This window comes from Cotesia glomerata, linkage group LG5, assembly GCF_020080835.1.
Source record: "Cotesia glomerata isolate CgM1 linkage group LG5, MPM_Cglom_v2.3, whole genome shotgun sequence".
Taxonomy (NCBI): domain Eukaryota; kingdom Metazoa; phylum Arthropoda; class Insecta; order Hymenoptera; family Braconidae; genus Cotesia; species Cotesia glomerata.
In genome coordinates this window covers 10,121,741-10,142,339 of record NC_058162.1, presented here as the reverse complement: position 1 = coordinate 10,142,339, position 20,599 = coordinate 10,121,741, and the positions used below count along the sequence as shown (strand labels likewise).

At 28.7% G+C, this 20,599-nt stretch overlaps 1 protein-coding gene across 4 annotated transcripts in view; it reads left to right on the top strand.

The window, feature by feature from the left end:
- The first annotated feature begins 7,416 nt into the window (after positions 1–7,416).
- LOC123265091 (protein TANC2) overlaps positions 7,417–20,599 on the top strand; it is a 52,134-nt gene continuing 38,951 nt past the window's right edge. For 2 of the 4 annotated variants that reach the window (XM_044728697.1, XM_044728699.1), the window contains exons 1-2: positions 7,418–7,769; positions 12,664–12,802. In XM_044728697.1, the coding sequence (XP_044584632.1) occupies positions 12,706–12,802 (97 nt within the window). In that variant the 5' untranslated portion in view covers positions 7,418–7,769; positions 12,664–12,705. Of the gene's footprint in view, positions 7,770–12,663; positions 12,803–20,599 lie in introns of all 4 variants that reach the window. The other 2 variants (XM_044728696.1, XM_044728700.1) reach the window with 2 other exon arrangements.

Sequence of the window (20,599 nt, the reverse complement as noted above, 5' to 3'; positions counted from 1 at the left end):
TCTCCGTAAAATGTTCGGAAACCTACTTTTTTTATTGTTTTAATCGAAAGCTTATTAAATTTTCTATCAAATTCAATGAAAAAAAAATTTTTTTTAAATCGTTTATTGCATTAAATTCTTAACCATATACACGGCTGGTGAAACCTCCATTTAACTACATGTAAAAATTACAATTTTCAAACTTAATTATTTCATTAAATATCCCGGAAACCTACTGTTTTTTAATTTTTTTATTGATTATTAGGCTATATAGATTAAATTTACAAATTTTCAGGAAGTTTTAAAAACTTGACTACTTCGCGTGGATCTCCTTAAAATTATCAATATTAAAAATTTAACTGTAAATTATTAAATTTTAATTTTTTTTAAAGACCATATCAATTTTGACGATATGTAATTATTTTGGTTGAATAATAAACTTTTAATTTTAGCATTAGCTAACAAATATTCTTTAAACAATAAATTTTTAGAACTTTAAAGAAATTCATTGTATTGAATCAAGACGAAAAATTCTTGAATCAAATAAAATTCACTTAAACCAATATAAATTTCTTAGTTTAAGAATTTTTCTCTTCAGATCAAGAAGAAAAATTTTTTCAGTTAATAAATTTAATTTTTTAATTATTGATGGAAATTTTAATCAAATAATTGATAGAAAAATCAATTTTTAATAAATATAATTTTCGTGTCATTTTGAATTCTCCGAGCTCAAAAATCTGATAGAAGTTTAATAAAACACTATTTTTTGAATTTTTAAACTGTAATAACTTTTGAATGAATGAACCGATTTCTACACGGTTGGCGGCATTCGACACAGTTTTTGAAGCCTCACAAAGAATCTTTTAGTTTAAATTGATCGAACTAGGAATTTCGAAGTAATTCCGAAAAAATACTTTTTTTGGTTTTCTTTCGACAACGATAACTAACTAACGAATCAACTGATTTTGACCGGGCTGGCTGCGATCAACATGGTTTTTTGATGTTAAGAGCTGATTAGTTTTTAGAATCGATCGGTAAATCCGTTTAAACGTTATTCCAAAAGAACAACATTTGAAAAAAATTTTTTTTGTAATTTTTTTGAGATTTCTCACTTTTCTCAATTTTTTAATTTCGATAGACACAAAAAAATTAATACCATAAACTCAGTAAAAAGCCAAAAAAAGTAAGACAAGTTGAAAAACTCATATGATAAACATTTTCTGAAGGTGGCCCATTTTACCCCACATTTTTAATTTTTTATTTTCAATAAACAGAACAAATTAATGTCAAATACTTGGCAAAGGACTAAAAAAAACGTAAAACTAGAGAAAAACATTAAGGATTTCAACATTTTTGTCTTAATAGGTCCATTTTGCTCCCTCCCCCTTCTCTTACTTAATGATTAATTAACTTTAGATTTTCCATTGAATGGCCAAGGCTAAGTTATCCAGTATTGACCCAAGCCTAGCACACCATTAAATAGCCAGAGCTAGATGAGCCATGATGAGTCTTGGTTCAAGTCTGGTTCACCAAAGGAACGGCCGAGACTCTTACTCCAAAAAATTGAATATCTCGATAGAAGTAAATTTTCATTAACATTTTTATTGATTAACATGTCAAATGGGAAGATAAAATAATATTGAATCATTTTTTTTCATTCAATATGTATAATTGCACGCTAAAATAATATAAAATGGGTATCAAATATTTTCGAGAAAAATTTTCTCAGCTGAAGTAAGTGGCGTTGCTTCCCTAAAGTATCTAAAAATCTTGATCAAATACAAAAATTTATTGTAACAAGTATTTATGATAATTTGAATTAAGAAAAAATGGCTTCCACCAAGAATAGAATTTCAAGAATAATTTTTACTTCGGCCAATACAACTTCGGCCTTCCTTCAGGCACCCGAAAATTTTCTTGAGCCAAGAATTTTGTTCTCCAGTCAACAAATTTTTTATTTTTAGTTTTTAATTTTTAATTTTTAATTTTTTATATCATGAATAATTTAATTGTAGTTATTAAAAATTTATGAAGTGGCTAATATTGACGGACTTGAGGGTTCAAAATCGGACCTCTCGGTGAATGTTCGGACCTGTGGGTTCAAAATCGGAGCTATGGGAGTACAGGGCTCTTAGTCGGATCTATTTCGGACTAAAGGGTTCTATATAGGCTCTAAATTTCGACTCGGATACTTACTACGGAATACTATGTTTTAATTTTTCATTTCTATTCATCTTAGGTACTCTATTTATAATTCTTATTTTTTTGGATTAAAAAAATTCAAATCTCATTAATCACGCTTTAAAATTTAAAAAAAACTTCCGGACTCTGGACTCGGACATCAGGTCTTGGGTTTTTATATTTTTTTTTATTTATTCATTATCTTCAGAATCTTATTTTTTTTGGTTGTTTTCGAAGTAAATAGTTATCGCCAAAAAATACTTTTAATTTTTTGGGGGCAAAATGGTGTACTCCCCTGAAAAAGTAAAAAAAAAATCATTTATTTTCCGAAAATGAAATATCGTTAAAAAAATAACATTTGCTTATCGATAAGTCCTACGAAAGATTTCAGACAGATAAACAAATCACCCAAAGAATAAACATTGTTAGTTAAAGCAATACTTCTAACAAAAATTGAGATAGCAAAAAAAAAATTTTAAAACTTTATAGTAATTTTTGACAGGTTTCGCTTGAGTAAAAATTAATATCAAGATAAAAAAAAAGACTTCTTTTGACAAGATTCTAGTTTTTGGATCTCCCAGTAAAAATTTTTTTAGACTTATAGTTCTCACGCAATTCTAATCAATAGCACGAAGAAAAGATTTGTAATTTTTTGCACTCTATTTTTTGGTTCAGAGATTCAAGAAAATTTTTTCAAGCTGAATAATTTTGTAGGCTTGAGAACCTGTTTATTGGTCTTCAAAATCAGTTTTATAAAGTTTCTTTACGTCAATTTTTCGCGGAATCGTCTGACTCGATGAATAATAAAAAATTGTTGTATCGTTAAATAGTGGTATCTTTTAATAAACACTTTGTATTTATTTCCATCATTATTATTACTTCATTATACTCACTACTTCTTTTGACCCCACCCCCCTGCATGTCGGGATTTTTTCATTCCCAACACACACTTCTTAATGCGGCTGTGGACCGACTTGTGCCTTCTGTACCGCATTCACCCTGGTCCTTACCACTCGGGTATTGGAACAGAAACATGGAGAAACCACAGAGAAAACCCATGTTAGTACAGTTGGAGCTGGATTGTCTACAGTGATTGATAAGAAATTCTTCTTTATCGACCACTGGAGCATTAGGCCCCTCTCCTAGTGTGCAGAGATCCCTCGCGCTAGCCAACGCTGACTAGAGTGATCACTCATTCAAGTTGTTGCTTAAGAGCGGTTGATAGTTGATTTTCGAACGAGTTTTGTTCATGAATAAGATAAAATTTTTTAAAAAATGCTTCGCTCTTCGATAGATAATTTAATTATCTATCGAAGAGCGAAGCGCTTTTTTAGAAAATGTTCATTTATTTATGCATTAAATGCGTTTTAAGATTCCATAAGTTGTACAAGTATGACAGAAATACTTTTGTTTGTCCAATAGAGGGCGAGAGACAGAAAAAATGTAAACCCTTCTTAAGAAGAATCGGTGATCGCCCAAGTCAGACGTGTGCCGCCCGGCTATCTCTGCCACCTCCAGAGGCTGGCAACATAACGCGCATATTTTTATTTGTAATCACTGAAAAATATTGGTGCGTGCCGGGATCGAACCCGGGTCTCACTCTTTCGAAAAGCAGGCACCGAACCGACCAGGCTATTGCCAGCCTTGTAAGCACTAATATAGTTAAACTATGACATCAAAAATGATCCGAGGAGAAATTTCGAAGTTATTTGAAAGACACTTTTTTAAAATTGTTAGCTTACGATTTCTCTTCAACACATTACCCGATTTTGATGCGGTTTGTAGCAATCAACGTCGTTTTTGAAGTTTAAGTACTGATTAGATTTTGGAATTGATCGTGATATCTGTTTAAAAGTTATTTAAAAAAAAAAAAAAAAAAAAACATTTTATTTTCAATTTTATTCTTAGGATTTCTCAAAATTTATCTGTTTAAGAGCGGTTGATAGTTGATTTTCAAACGTGTTTTTCTCATGTATGTGATAAAATTTCGAAAAAAAACGCTTCGCTCTTCGATAGATAATTAAATTATTTATCGAAGAGCGAAGCGCTTTTTTGGAAAATTTTCATTTATTTATGCATAAAATGCGTTTTAAGATTCCATTTGTTGTACAAGTATGACAGAGATACTTTCATTTGTCCAATAGAGGGCGAGAGAGAGAGAAAAAAAATGTAAACCCTTCTTAAATTTATAAGTTAGTTCAAACTTATGAGGAAGTCTAAGTAAGTTTCGCTGAACCCTATCGAATGACGCCAATGTCGTTTAAGGCGGTGACATCCTCGTAGTAATTTTCAGTATTACTTCCTAGGACCTTAAAATGTGAAGATCCGATTAGAACGTGATTTTCGAAAACTGGAGTGAAACCAATGACCTCGATTGTTTTTGAAAATTATTGATTTGTACTGCGAAAACTTATGAATCTAAAAAAAGAAATCTTAGATGTGAAAAAGAAAATTATTATAATGCACAATGAAGATAAAAATTACTGTAAAAAATTTTTCTATAATTTTTTTTTAAACAAAAAAAAATATTTTTTCTCTTAAATTGTAGAAAATGACGTTAAAATATGTTTTACAAATCCGTAGAGATTTTTGGAAAAAAAATTTTTTTTTCGAAATTTTGCGGGTACCCCATTTTACCTACCCCGTTTTGCACCCCCTCTCCCATATAAATCATTGAGATATTTTGAATGCTTTGCATTTATAGCAAGATATTATAAATTTTCTTTTTTACATATATGTATTGTTATTTTTACACTTATATAATTCAATAATTTTATTTAGAAAGAATTAAATTTAAAAAAAAATTATCATTTTTTTATTACAATTAAATTATGTTAAAATCTAATAAGCCGCTTAATAATTTATCGAGTAAATTTTTAACTTCCCGCTAAGAAAATCGAATATTTTCAAAATTCAGGAAGTTATTGGTTTTACCCCGTTTTGCGAAAATTTAGTTTTCATCAGATCTCGACGTTTTAAGGTCACAGGAAGCTTTCCTGATTATTCCTGCAACGGTGTCCGTGCGGCTGTATGTGTGTGTGTGTTTTTTTTTTTTTTTTTTTTTCTTTAGGAGGGGGGGAATCCTTTTTACGGATTCCAGGCATAACTGTTTGGCCTGGATATGTGACGACTTGACGCTAACGCCCCTACTCACTAAACCCTAAACCCCTTTTCTTCTTTCCTCTAATCCCTCATGGCAACCGCCGTCAGGCATTACTTCGTGAGGAGAGGAACTAGCTACTGCTCTTCCTTCTGGTGGCTAAGGTGTTAACTTCCTTCCTTCTATCTTCTGATATTTGCTCTTCTTCTTTCGGTGGAACGCAAGTCTTTGAGGACTTCAGTTGCAAACGTGTTGGTAGCGTTCCAGGTAGCTTCTGATAACAACATTGCTTCCACTAGTGAATCTGGTTGCATTCTCTGGTTCAGGATCCTCTCCAACTCTTCACGCTATGGATCGAAACGAGGACATACAAAGAAGATGTGCTCCACATCTTCAGCAACTCCTGGGCAGGACGGGCACTCCGAAGAGTCATCGTGCTTAAAGCGGTGTAGATACTCTCGAAAACACCCGTGTCCCGACAACATCTGCGTAAGATAGTAATTGACCTCGCCGTGATTCTGGTTAAGCCAAATGTCGATCCGAAGTATGAGGCGGTGCGTCCACCTACCCTTCTCTGCAGCATCCCATTGTAGTTGTCATCGGTCTATGCTGTTCTGCCGTTCTTCAATTCTAAGTTCTTCAGGGCTCAGTGCAGTTGACCTTTTTTGTTGGTAAAGGGCTCGTCTTTCCTCTGCTAAAACTCTAAGAGGTAGGGTTCCGACACTGACGCACACTGCTTCTTCTGATATAGTGCGGAAGACACTAGCTACTCGTAGGGTGTGTGTGTGTGTGTGTGTGTATGTATGTATGTAAACTTCTTATAACTTTCGAACGGCTTGACCGATCGGATCGAAATAGGTAGCGATCCAAAGAGTATCATTGCCATTGAATTTCGTAAAAATTTGAATCAATTCGGTTCACTAGATTTTGAGAAATCTCAAAAATAAAATTTTCAAAAAATCGTTTTTTTGGAATAACTTCTAAACGGTTGCACCGATCAATTCCAAAAACTATTCCGCTCTTAAGTTTAAAAAACCACGTCGATTACCACCAGTCCCGTCAAAATCGGAGAACTCAGAATAACACAGAAATTGTATTTTTGAGCTCGAAGAGCTCAAAAACAAAATAAGTGAAATGTTGAGCGTTTATGTATGGAGTTAGCGGGAAGTTGCAAGGATGGCCTTTAGGGTCAACCGTTTTCCTAATTTTTTCTATACAAAATTTTACAAAATGTTATTTAATTATTTTTCATAAATTTTTTTAATGACTTTTGTGAGATTTTGAAAATAAAAATTGAAAAATCTATTTTTTATTTATTTATAATAAAATCTGACAATTTTTAGAATTTTTATAACAAATTATTAAAAACAATATAATTCTAAAGATTTTCTAATATTTTTTTAAATAAAAAAATTTCTACATTTGGAATTTAAAAAAAAATTTTTGTTTACATTAATTTAATAATTATAAAAATCCTAAAAAAAAATGGTCAGATTGTCTGATAAATTTAACATTATATTTCTTGTATGTATTTATTAAATGAAATTATTAAAAAAATTAATTAAATTTAAAAAATCTCTCCATTCTAATTACGAACAATTTTTACATTCCCAAAAAATCAATTAACAAACCATCACAATCCACATGAAGCCTCAAGCCAAAATTAAAAGTAAATTACCTCGCCTTTTCAGATTTCTTCCAAAAAAGCTCGGCTATAAATACTTATTACTCGACTTTTAAAATTAGTTACAAAAAAAGTGTCCTTACTGCCGAAGCAGTTCCCTGTTTATTCAGTACTCGGCAGAGAAAAAGCTAAAAATTTGGGGGAAACCCCGAGTTAAAGTCCAATAAAATATAAATAATAAAATACAAGCAAAAGCAAGAGGGAGTGTAAGACGCAACACGCGCGAGCTTAATGTCTCGCACGCGCGCTTACGCGTTTCCTCTTTACTTACACTTACTATCACTGTTACTATAACTAAGCTTTGAGATTATGATAGACGAGACGGCAACCCAAGTATACATATACATATAAGAGATACAACATACAACTAAAGCTTTAGTTTCTCCCCACATGTAATAAGAATTGAGAATATTTCAATTTTTTAGTTTTACTTTTCTTCTCTACGCGTGTAGAGTGCAGTCGTCAGAAAGCTCGTCGCCGAGTCGGATCGTCACCGGCTCACGAGTTTATTTATTTATTATTTATTTATTAATTATTCATTACTAATTCCATTATTAATTATTAATATTATTTCCAATTGTTTAAGACACTTTTTTATTCCAAGCAATAATTTATTTATTTATTTATTTATTTATAGTCAGTGAAGTGTAACAGAGTCGAGTGTTGAAAGAGTTTCTCAGAAATAATCATAATAAAAATAAAAATTTTTTGTTGTAAAAATAATTCTAAAGAGCAGAGAGATATTTAGGGATCAAGAGATGGAATTGTCATTTGGAATGTGAAAAAAAAAGACTTGTCATTACTATTTTAAGGATTAACTTGCTGGTAAGTTATTTTATTTTTTCACTTTTATTCTGCGGACATTTTACAAATAAAATTGAGGGTTGTATCGATGTCTGAAATAGACAAAAGCTGTTAAATAGAATAAAAAGAAGAAGAGTAATTATAAAAATTTTAATTACCGTTCAGAGAAGTCGGAGCGACGCGGAGTTATACAGAGCTTTTTATATGTATTGAGCGATATATATATATATATATAAAATATAAGGAAGGAGAAAAGGGTGAAGGGGCTGAAATGGATTTTGTCTGGAGGAAGAGTGTCTTCACATCGGTTCTCGCTCTTCGCTGGGGGTCCAAGGCGCCTTGGCCCTCGGCTTAGTGATTCTATATTTAGTATAGGCGTCTTAGTCTGCAAATATTCCACGGAAGCGATCTCTATCGTCTGCTTCGGGCCTTTAATTATTTTTTTCGGACAGACAATCGCTATTTTTGGCTTAAACCGCATTTTTATAATTTTTTCATTGTCAAATTTGAGCTTTTTTTAAAATTATTGCTTGCAATTTTGACAGAAAAAATATAATGTATGTTTAAGATATATAAAAAATGTATACAGATAATTTTCGATAGAAATTGATATGAATTTGTTATATATGTTATATGTGGAAGGCATTTATTTTCATGATATCTGTTTACGTATGAAAAAATATAATTTTTTTTTTTTTTATATATTTAAAAAATTTTACACATAAAAATACATATTTAAAAAAATGTACATATAAATTTTTTCCGTGAAAGAATATTAATTATTAAATAATTTTGATAGTAAATATTAATTATTAGTTAATTGTCAAGGTCTGATGAAAGTCAGTGACCTGAGGAAATGCATGACACATCTTGTAAATTCGGAACAGTCGCGTAGTTTAGCTGCTTTGAATTCATTACCGGAAATAGAGCTTCCTCAGCTAAAACTCAGCTTCTTTCAACCTTTTTGTTACAGCTTGAAAGTTTTTTGTTAATCCTCCGGAATTTTTAGAGTCTAAGAGATTTTTTATCATTTTTTTGAGTGAATGTGCTGTCACCTGAATTTGAAATTAGTCTTGTAGAGTTCAAATTCAGGGTGGATCCCAACTGTTTGGAACTGCATCAGCTTTGCTTGTTTTTTATCTAAAAAATTGAAAAATTTTTTTTAATTAATTTTATTGACTTTTTTTTTTATTAAAATTCATTAAAAATAGAAAAATTATAAAAATCTTTAATAATTTTTAATTATATAAAATTAGTTAAAAATAAGTTTAATTTTTATCAAAGTAAAAATCTAAAAACAATTATTTAAAAAAAAAATGAAGAAATTGGTAATAATAATAATAATAATAATAATAATAATAATAATAATAATAATAATAATAATAATAATAATAATAATAATAATAATAATAATGAAATTGATCAAGTCAATATTTTATGAAAACTTTATTAATAATAATAATAATATAATTTTTAAGAAGTATATTTGTAAATAGAATAAAATAAAAATAATTATATAGAGTACGCAGAAAAATAATTACCTGTAACTTCCGGCCGTGGGGGGTAGCCTTAAAAAAATTAAGCTTTGAAGTCGGTTTCGCTTTGATATGAAGCGAGCTGAACAGAACCCACGGGAGATTTAACTTGACATTATTATTCATCTGCATGTAGGGCAGCCTAACATGAAATGGTGCCTTATTCCTGGTTTTGATATACCCAGCACGCGTGCACCGCAACACAAGAGAGATGACAGACACTTCTATTCTTTGACAGCTGAAACCGAAAAATAGAATCTTTTTAATTATAAATCCACTTTTTTTTGTTATGTAATTATTCGGGAAGTCTATTAAAGAGAGAGTAGTTTTCCTTTTCCTGTTTGGAAAAATATATGTTGAGAGAGGGACTTCATTTTTTTTATGTTACTAAAATTCAAGTACAGAACATCCGTTTTGATAACAGTTCGATAGTTCGATTGAAATTACTATTAATTGCTCTTCAGATTTATTTAAATTTACAAAACTACTTTATTGAAGATATATTGCTGTAAAAATGTTGAAATAAATTTGAAATTTTGAGCAGTAATCAAACTAAAATTTTGTCCTTTTTGAACTTGGAAATAACAATACAATATTTACATTTTTTAATGACATTTAATGTCCACAAATTTGAGAATTTGTAATTATAACAATTATAATAACAAATTTATTTTTATGATCGTAAAAAAAGAGAAACACTTAAAATAAATTAGTGTATGACTCCAAAAATAACAAATAGATAATCTTGTATTTTTGTAAACATTTTATGTATTTTTAAATAGAACAATCATTTTTGTTTGTACTTTATGATCGTTTTATTTAAAAATTCATTTCATAAAACATGGAATTCAAATTTTAGCCAAAGTATCAGACACAAAAAAATGATAGGAATACTTTTTTATAGAAAATTAAATTCTCTATAAAAAAAATCTTTGTCAATTTTACCGTATCTCCTATCCTTTAATTATAATTTTGACTAAAATTAAAAAATCTTTGAACTTTACAATTTATCAATAAAATTCTTAAAAGTAATTCAAAAATCAAACATTCAAAATTAATATCAAATTTTTAATTCTCAACTTACCTTAAAAAATCTTGTTAAAAAAAATATTTTAGAATTTTAAATTGATAGTTCCAAATTAGTAAATTTATCAATCAAAATTAAAAAATTTCTGGCACCGTCATATTTTTATTAAATTCTTTTAATGTTTATGAATTTAAATTTATTTCTTTATATTGATCTACTAACTTCAAATATCCTGAATATGACTAACATTAATACCTAATATGACTAACATTAAAAAAATATTTTTCTTAGTCCACTGTAGCAACTTATATTAGTCTATCGAGAAAAAAAGTATAGCAAAGATCGTGCGAACACATAAACTTCCTTTTATCCCATCGGCAAATGCGGATGTTTTATTTAATACTGACCTTAGTCCCACGTTTATATTCAATGACCTTACATTTCACACAGGAATGAAAAAATGTCTATTTGTATAGCATTGTTATCATTATTATTACTAAACAAATATAATGTGAGAATAATAATGGATGTAAAGAGGGCGTAATTCTATTGAATAAAATAAAAATTACAATAATTCAAATCAAATGTGTAACTACAGCTGTTAGCTTTCCGTCAACTTTGATTATTTTTTCTAAAAAGTTTATACGTGTCTCCTGCTTCCGTTTACCAATTTTTATTCTTATATCCGTACTTTTTGGGATTATACGCTCCAATTTACCGTCTTGCCTCGACCAGTAATAATATACTCAAGTAGTAGTGACTGTACAGTAAAATTAAAAAATTGAAGAGGTTCAAAAAGAAGAAGAATAAATAGGATATATAGATCCAGATAGAAAGCAAAAAGTTGTGACGAAAAAAATAAAGGGGATGGAATACCGAAATAGATATTTTGATACATTCCCGTGATAACTTTTACCGAAAGTTAATTTATAAAAATAAAAATAAATTTTACTTACTGATATAACGGAATGATAAAATTAATGGGAAGAAATAGATATTAGATTCAACTTTAATTTATATTTCTAGTTCTCCTTCGGAATTCTTACTGATGATATGGCCTCGGTTTTGTTCCTCGTGGTCGTCTTGCTCTTGTCCGTTGACGGATTCGAAGAATAACGGCGTCTAGTAATGCTCAGGACAAGTCCAGACGTCGACGACAAAAATAGACTATTTCGCACCAATTTACTTGAGACACTTCTTGTAACTAAGTTTTTTTTTTTTTTGCAATGTTTATATTTATGTCAAGTACGTTATTATGATAATTGTAATATGGATTCATTTTACACACCTGGTTCAGGTGATTTGGGTTTAAAAATGATTTTTTCAATTAGTTTTGAAAATTTTGATGTTAATAAAAATTTTATGTCGACTGCAAATTGTTAATAAAATTTTGAAAAATTGTTAAATTTTGACAAATTGTTAAAAAAATTAACTTGATTGATGAAAATTTTTTTAAAGAGCTTCATCTTGATTTAAGTAAAAAATTATTGAACTGAAGAATTTTTCTTGGTTTAAGTAAATTTTATTTGATTCAAAAATTTTTCTACTTTAATCAAGACAGTTAGACCCGTAAAAATGATTTTGTAGACTCAAGATTTTTTCTCACTAATAAATTTTTTTTCAGTGTAGGGATTTTAATTTTTTTTATTTTAAGGGTAAAAATAAGCAAAACAAAATTCTTTTCGAGAATATCAATTTTTTACGTTTATAAAAAATTTTCTTTCAACAGAAAAGTTTTCATTCTTCAATTTTATTTGTGTTATTGTTAAGAAGGGTTTATATTTTTTCTCTTTCTCGCTCTCTATTGGACAAACGAGAGTATCTCTGTCATACTTGTACAACTTATGGAATCTTAAAACGCATTTTATGCATAAATAAATGAAAATTTTCCAAAAAAGCGCTCTGCTCTTCGATGGATAATTTAATTATCTATCGAAGAGCGAAGCGTTTTTTTCAAAATTTTATCTTATTCATGAGCAAAACTCGTTTGAAAATCAACTATCAACCGCTCTTAAAATGTGTAATTGTTAAAAAAAAATTTTAATTATAATTTATGTGGGTTGAAATTTTGAATTACTTTGAAGGTCTTACATAAAAAAAACTCATCAAAATTTGTCTAAAATTTATTATAAATTAAAATTTCTAAATGTGGCATCTTATGCCAATAATAAGCGATCTATAAAATTCTATTTAAACTTTGCCTGATACTTTTATCATCAACCGATCTGTATCATTCGTTGGTAAAGTCACCATTGAAAAAATTCGCTTTTTTCTCAATTTATATCGCCTACAAATTTATTAAAAAATATTTCTTATAAACTGCACCACAAATAATCTTTCTTCGATTTTCCAGGCTTGATAACCAGGAAGAAATAGTGCGTAATAAAAACCAAAAATGAGAGCCAGAGATTCATTAGTCTACACCCCGGTGTCTTTGGGACCGGACACCGACGACGAAGACACATTAGTTAATGAAGAAATTTACAATAATGGTAAGTGCAATAATATATACCTTAAAAACAAAGTTATTTTGTTTAAGTAAAAATGAAAAAAAAAAATATTTGAGTTTAATTAATCGTTCCGTATACTAGTGAGTAGCTTAACAGACTAGTCGGGTTCAAAACTGCTAATTACTAGTATGGTATTTACTCGGTGAAGTATATTGAATGAAAATATACGGCTTATATACAACTCGATTAATTACGGCGGAAAGCGGTAAGGTGAGTGTCCTCTGGGTGATTTCTTCCTGAGATCTCACGAGTCGAGACTCAAGTTAAGACTCAAGACGATGACAAGATACCAGTAGACAAGTACGACAAGTGAACAAGAAACTTTCCTCCTCGATGACTCACAACTTGTCTTTCCAAATATCACTAGTCTTCTTTATTTTTAATCGCCTTTTGTTATTGTTGTCTTCTTTTTAATTCATTAATAAATAAATTATTATTTTATTTAATCAATTAATGGATTGATGATTGCTCTACTTCAGTACATCAATTAAATCCATTGTTGTAAAAAATCGGGTCAGATTAAATTATCAAAAAGTACAATTGTGAAGAAATGAATGAGAAGGGAAAATTTCAAGTTTGACATAAAATTATTTATATAAGTTTTCTCGAAGATAATTCCAGGCATTAAGTGTCTATGTAGTCAAGGTTAAACAGAAAAAAATTAAAATAATAATGTCGATATTGAATTGTGCTGTTAAATCCGAGGTGTATGTCTCTTAAACCCGTGATAACAGTTATCACGCTGGCGCCGTCTGGCTGGTTTATAGTTTATATTTTAATGTGGATAGATACTTATAATGTTACATTATATATATTTATTAATTTCTCAATCACTTCCTCACGGACGTTGTTCCGTTTTGTTGCCGCAGTGACCGTCGATTGATTATTTTTTATCTGTCTTTTAATAATAGTTATTCTTTCCGTGTCGTGTGTCGGTAATTATTTCTTCATGGTTGGGAAGATATCTCGGTGTTATGGTATATATACTTAATGAAAATTAGTTTTTATGCTATATAATATTTTGTATGGAAAATAAGTAATTAGTAAAATAACCGACGGCACAATAACGGTGGTAAATTATTTAGTGATGAATTTTTGATATTTTATTATGAGAAGATGATATTAATGTAGTGTAAAGTATTACTAACTTTATTTTTTTACATATTAGATATTAAAATATTTTAAATTATGGATTTGGGGGATTAAAAAAAATACTGTAAATCTTTTTTTACTGGTTATATATTTTACAAAAGAATTACTGTCATTTTATTAATTCTATTTTTATTTATTTTTCAATAATTTGTTCATGTGGTAATTTTACCGTGGTTATTTTTCGGGTTAAAATTCGTATTTTTCGTTACGACCAATTAGTAAAACATAAGAATTAATTACTAAATTTTTATAAAAGTCTTTTTTCATTACAATTTATTGTAATTCCCAATACTCTTCATCACAATTGTAATAAAAATTAATCATCAAATTTGAATAAAAAAACTGTTTATAATTTCTTCATCAAAATCAAAACTACTGAACCATATAATTATATTATAAATTTCTTCCCAATTAATATTTACTTTATCTTATCAATTATTATCGAAATTTTTTCACTTTTAATAACTCCAATTTTTATCTATGATTTTTTGTTTTTAAAAATAAATGTTTTTTTTTTTTTTTACAACAATAATTTAAATTTCACACCTAAAAAACTTTTATTTCTTCCAATTTTACGACCCCCAACTTCGTCTAAATTAAAAATTCAACCTCTACCATGTCATAATGTTTTCGTAATAGTTTAAGCGACTTCCTAATAGATAAAACACATTCATCATAAAAATTCTCCCCGGAAATTTTTATTATATACAACACACATACATAAATATATTTTTTAAATAAGAAAAAAAACTCAAGAATTTAAGGATAAAATTAGAAGCTTAAATTTTTCAGAAAGATTTAATCTGAAAATAAAAAAAATGAAAATGTCGAGATGAATAATTGAGTCGGTTTTTAAGTTTCATTATACATATAACAGAATATAGTGTTAAAGTTATCTCTTATTCGAGTTGAAGAATCGTACTCACGTTCAAAGTTAATCGTACATGCCGACGATGTAAATTAAAGGAAAGTTTATTAAATAAAAATGTGTATATACATATATATATATATATAATATAATCCAACTATCATTATAATTTTTAATGTTTGTAAAAATAATTTACTCATTATTTTATAATAATAATTTGATGGAACTAGGAAGTAGATGGTTAAAAAAAGCAAAATAAAAATAAAAGTGTTTCCATCTCCTTGCGGCGTGTACGATTCTTATTATAAACATAAAAAACAGGTAACCTGGGAATAATATTTAATGCAAGACACGTACACACATATGATAAAAGAGCCAGCAAAACCGTTTTAGCTCGCTACTGATGAATCGGAGACCTGGAGATCTTAAATCTCGGACACGTAATCTAAGCAGGACAAAAAGGTAACTACAGATCACAATAATAAAACTTTTTATTATTTCGGAGTTATCGTAAAAAATCTTAAGAAGATAATCGATCTGGAACTTAAAGACCGCGGACGCCTAGCTCGAGTACGGAGGTTAACCTCGTGGTTTTTATCAACAGGATGAGGAGACAGGTTACCTGTCCCACGGGCAAATTAAAACGGATCGTTGGGAATGAATTATACAAGATACAAGGGATATATACGAGATCTGGAGCCATGAAAAATAATAAAATTATAAATAAATATCTTGCTATACACTCTACACTTTTATTATTATGCTGTTTGTTACAACTCAGTCTTCGGGATCTGGCCACAAGTAACTCGTTAGTTTTAAGAGCCTTTTTTTATTAACTTAAATTTTAAATTAGCTGGTTAATGTATTAATTTTACTTTTTCTCAATCACATGGATTTTTTGACTTATTTGGGAGAATTTAAATTAAACTATACGAAATTTTCAGGCACTTCAGAGAACTTAAAATTTAAATTTAAGAATTTAGATTTTTTGGAAATTTTATTTTGAGGCGACGGGTGAAAAAAAAGAGATGTGAAATTTTTTGCACTGGAAAAAAAATACAAAGAAAATCTTAAGCAAGGCTGAAGTTGATTCGGAGCGAGAGGAAATTTTCTTGAGACGTACAAGATTTAAGAAACTTTCAATTTATCAAAGATAAACTTTTTTTCTGTAAATTTTTTTGAGTTAGGAAAATTTATTTTAAAGCCAAGAATTTTTTTATTTTTATTTACTTAATTCAAGAGAAGTCTTCAAAAGTTTACACTTGTTTAGAACTATTCAGTTTGAATTTATCAAAGTAATTTAAGAGCAGAATCAAGAAATTAAAAATATAGAAGGTAAATTAAAAAGTTTTTTTTTTATATTTTTACGAATTCAATTATTTAAGTTATTGTTTAAAATTTGTGTTTTTTGCTGTAAAATTTCATTTTATATCATAATGATGAAATACTTTTGATCAATGATGTCGAATTTTTTCAAGCTAAAGAAGTCTCAAGACAAAAAATTCTTGAATCAAAACATTTGATTTTCTTCAAAATAATTTTTATGGTGGATCACGAATATTCATTTTAAATAGAGAATTTTTGTATTCAGTGTACCTAAAATTTTACATAATTTTTTTTTTTAATTTGAAGTTATAAAAATAAAAATCAGATTAATTAACAAATTATAAAATTTTATCATCACAATTTTTTTTAATAATTCAAAAACAAATATTAAATCACAGTCTGGGAATTCAGGAAACAGCGGTGAGATTTGAACTAAGATTTTCAGGTTTTCAAGTAACGGAAGTATATAAATAAATATAATATTATAAAAATTACTAATAATAACCACCCGGGTCGAAAAATTTAAACTGATTTTAAGCTAAATGATCTGCATTTGAACTTATTGATCTGTATTTGAACTTTTAAAAACATTTTCATCGGTATTTGATCTACTATTGAAATTATTTTTGATCTGTTTTAAGCCTAAATAACTTTTTAGTAAAATAATTGAGCTACTATGAATATTTTATGCTGTTTCTAATCTAATGAGACTAAAAAGTTTTAAAAGTTTGATCGGTTTTTAGTCTAGTTAATTTATAGATATATTTTGTTTTCAAATTCAATATGAAATCTTATACTGTTTTTGTTCTACAATTTTCACTCTAAATGTTCGAAGGCCAAAAGTCGACTAAGATAGTGACTTATAATTTTTTGGACTCAAAAGTATCTCATTAAAAATTATAAGTCGCATTTATTTGAAAAAATAAGTTAATTTAAAATATATTCATGCCCTCTCTAGTTTTATGAACTGAACGTCGATTATAACCTTACATCTGTCATATTTATTTGTCATAGCTTAACATTTCATGGATTATAAAAGTTTTGTAACTGCGAATATTAGTTGCAGTGATAACTAATAAATTTGTATTAACATACGTATATAAAATAGTTCTCATCGTTTGATTATGGATCTAAATCTAGAGTTTTCTAATTATCGATATTAAACACAATGAATACATCGACAAGGTTAAAATGTTGACAAGATGACAAGATTAATATTAAATTTTATACTTTCACGCATCATTTAATGAACGGTATTCACTATTTGGTAGTGCAAAGAATACCGTTTGGTATACATTGCACTACGAAATAGGGAATAGTCACTATTTCAATTTCAGAGAATGAAAAGCTGTGCCCTGTAGAGGATCTTCGAGGGCATGAATAAAATAATAATAAATAAATATATTATTATTATTATCTAATTCGTAAAAGGTCTGTTTTTGATCTACAGGCGATCAAAAACCGACTAAAAATTATGGAACGTTTTGGTCTGTTTTTGACCTTGATGCGATCAAAACCAGTTAAATGATTGTGATAAAAAAAGTCTGATTTTGGTCTTGAAACAATAGAAAACAATTTTATTATAACATAAAAAATGATCTGAAATTGGTCTGAATTGGGAATAGTACGGGCAAAAACAGATTAAATTCTTATATAAAATAGATACACATAATAAAATTAAATTGAATGAAAAATATTAAAAATTTTCATTAATCATAAAACAGACTAAATTTTTTGACCCGGGCAATTATAGACAAATATCGAAATGCAAATGTTAGTAAAGTTTAAAAGTATAAGAGGGAAAATGTGGTAAGTCATTAAAAAGTTATAAGATCAAAGCAAAGCATTTAAATAAAAAAAAAACATATAAAGACTTTTAGACGCTAATAATAATAAAACAAGCAACAAGATAATAAACGAATAATTTAATGTGTTCATTTGAATTAATGACTGGTACAGCAATTTAAGCCTTTGAGAAATTATAAACGTGACATCAGCGTTATAAATAATAGGTGGGCTATTTATCGTGTATCGAAAGTACGTACACATATGCAAGCATTATAATAACAATAATAATGATGATAATAAAGTAATGGTAATGGTGATATATATGTATCGAGCATATTAAGTGTAAAGTGAATGAAAGAACCGATAGGATGAATGAACCAACTCTCTACTCGTATTATGTATCACAGTAAGTTGTTGAGTTTGCAGTTTACAGACTGTAGTACTATAGCGGTTACGGAAATAATAATAATAATAATAATAATAATAATAATAATAATAATAATAATATTCTAGAAATGAGTATCCACAAGTAGTTTTTGTAAATATTTAGTTATATGTGTAAATTTTCCACATGTGAATTTTGAAAATTTATCGACATAAGTACATTATATTTACATTCATTTTAAAAAAAATTAAATTTTCTAGTAAGAAAAAATTAATGATAATAATAATAATTTTTTTTCAAACGACTACCCCCAAATAGTTTTTTTCAATATGTAGTCATATGTATGAATTTTGAAAATTCATGAAAATGAGTCCATCATGTTTATATTAATATTAAAGAGAATTAAAATTTCTATTGGAAAAAAATAATAAGAAAAAAATAAAATAAAATGAAATAATAATAATAATAATAATAATAATGGATGTATGGAACTGCAGGAGAAAGCGGGATAGCCGAGATATTACGAGATAGTGGTAGCTAGAATGAGATGAAGTGAAGAAAAGAGCAAGATCGAGTATTGGAAAATTTAAAATAAAAGAAAGAGATAAAATTAAAATCGCGTGGGAGCCGTGTGGGCGAATATGCTATCACCTTGTTCTGGTGCAGAACCAATACAAGTGTGTCTTGTCTCGTTTGTATATGGCATAGGTGAGGAACTACCAGACAGAACGACGGGATCTGTCTCTGTACTCTTTGTTAAACTCTATTCAATGAATTCTGTAACTTGGAATTTTACTCACGGTTAAATTACACCGGCACACAAAAAAAAAAAGTTGTCAGTACTTTTGACGGGACCCATATATCTTTATGTATTTCGAACCGCTGAATCCGAATTTGAGGTCAGTTTGACCCGTACACTGTCAAATTTTCGAGAAAACTTTGAAAAACCGAAAAAATGACGAAAATCGGCAGTTTAGGCGATTTAAAATGATTTAGAAATTTTTTTTGACCTAAACTAAGCTTGATTTTAATGTATTTTGACCCGCTTACTACTTATCTGAAGTTTATTTAGACCATAAGCCATTAAAAGTTTAAGTAAATTCCAAAAAACCAAAAAATTCCAAAAAATGCCGAATATAAATCTCGAATTTATATGGCTCAGACATCTCTCAAAATCTAAATAAATGGCAAAAAACCACTGAAAATCAAAATCAAATCAAACATGTTATCCGATCTGTGGAATATAAATTTTAAATTTTTTGACCTAAATCCTCAAAAAATTTTAATTCTTTAAAAAAATCTTTTCAAAACCGTTTATTTTTTAATTTTAATTCATTCTCCACTTATATCTAACCCTTTTATCTTCAAATGACCTACATAAAGGGTTTCTCTTTCGCTTTTTTATTTTCTCAGGTAGATCTCTCTTCAGTGTCCAACAATGATCAGCCATCATAATGATATCCCACTTTCCTTGATAACGATTTTCCATTACACTAATGTCTTGATGGAATCTTTCGCTTTGCTCTTCACTGTAATCGTCAAGATTTTCAGGAAAGTGTGAAAGGTGAGAATCTAAATAGTGCAATTTTGAATTTATCAAGCAACCCAAAGTATCGTAGTTGTACAACAACTCTTCAACTAAATTCACGTAATTCTCACTTTTCGTATTCTCTAAAAAGTTTTGTGATACTTCTTTGAAGCTTGCCCATGCTGCTCTCTCATTTTCGTTCATTTTATATTCGAAATTATCGTCCTGAAATTAAGTCCGAATTTGGGGTCCATCGAAAATTCCTTTTTTCAATTTTGCATCACTTATAGCTGGAAAGTTTCCCCCCAAATATTTGAAACAGTTGCCATCTTTGTCTAAAGCTTTGACAAACTGCTTCATAAGACCAAGCTTGATGTGAAGTGGGGGTAGTAAGTACTTGGAAGGATCAATTAGAGGTTCTCGGGTAACATTGTAAGAACCAGGATTCAAATTCGTTCTCGTTGGCCATTCTTTTTTAACATAGTGATTTTTTCGATCGCGACTATCCCACAAACATAAAAAGCAGAGATATTTCGTGAACCCTGATTGTTGGCCTAACAGTAGTGTTGCAAGAGGATTGCACCAAGACACAGGTGTAATAAAAACGATATAAAAAAAAAGTAGAATTAACTAAAATTTTTTGAGGATTTAGGTCAAAAAATTCAAAATTTATATTCCACAAATCGGATAACATGTTAAAAATTCTTTATTTTTATTTGAAAAATAATTTTT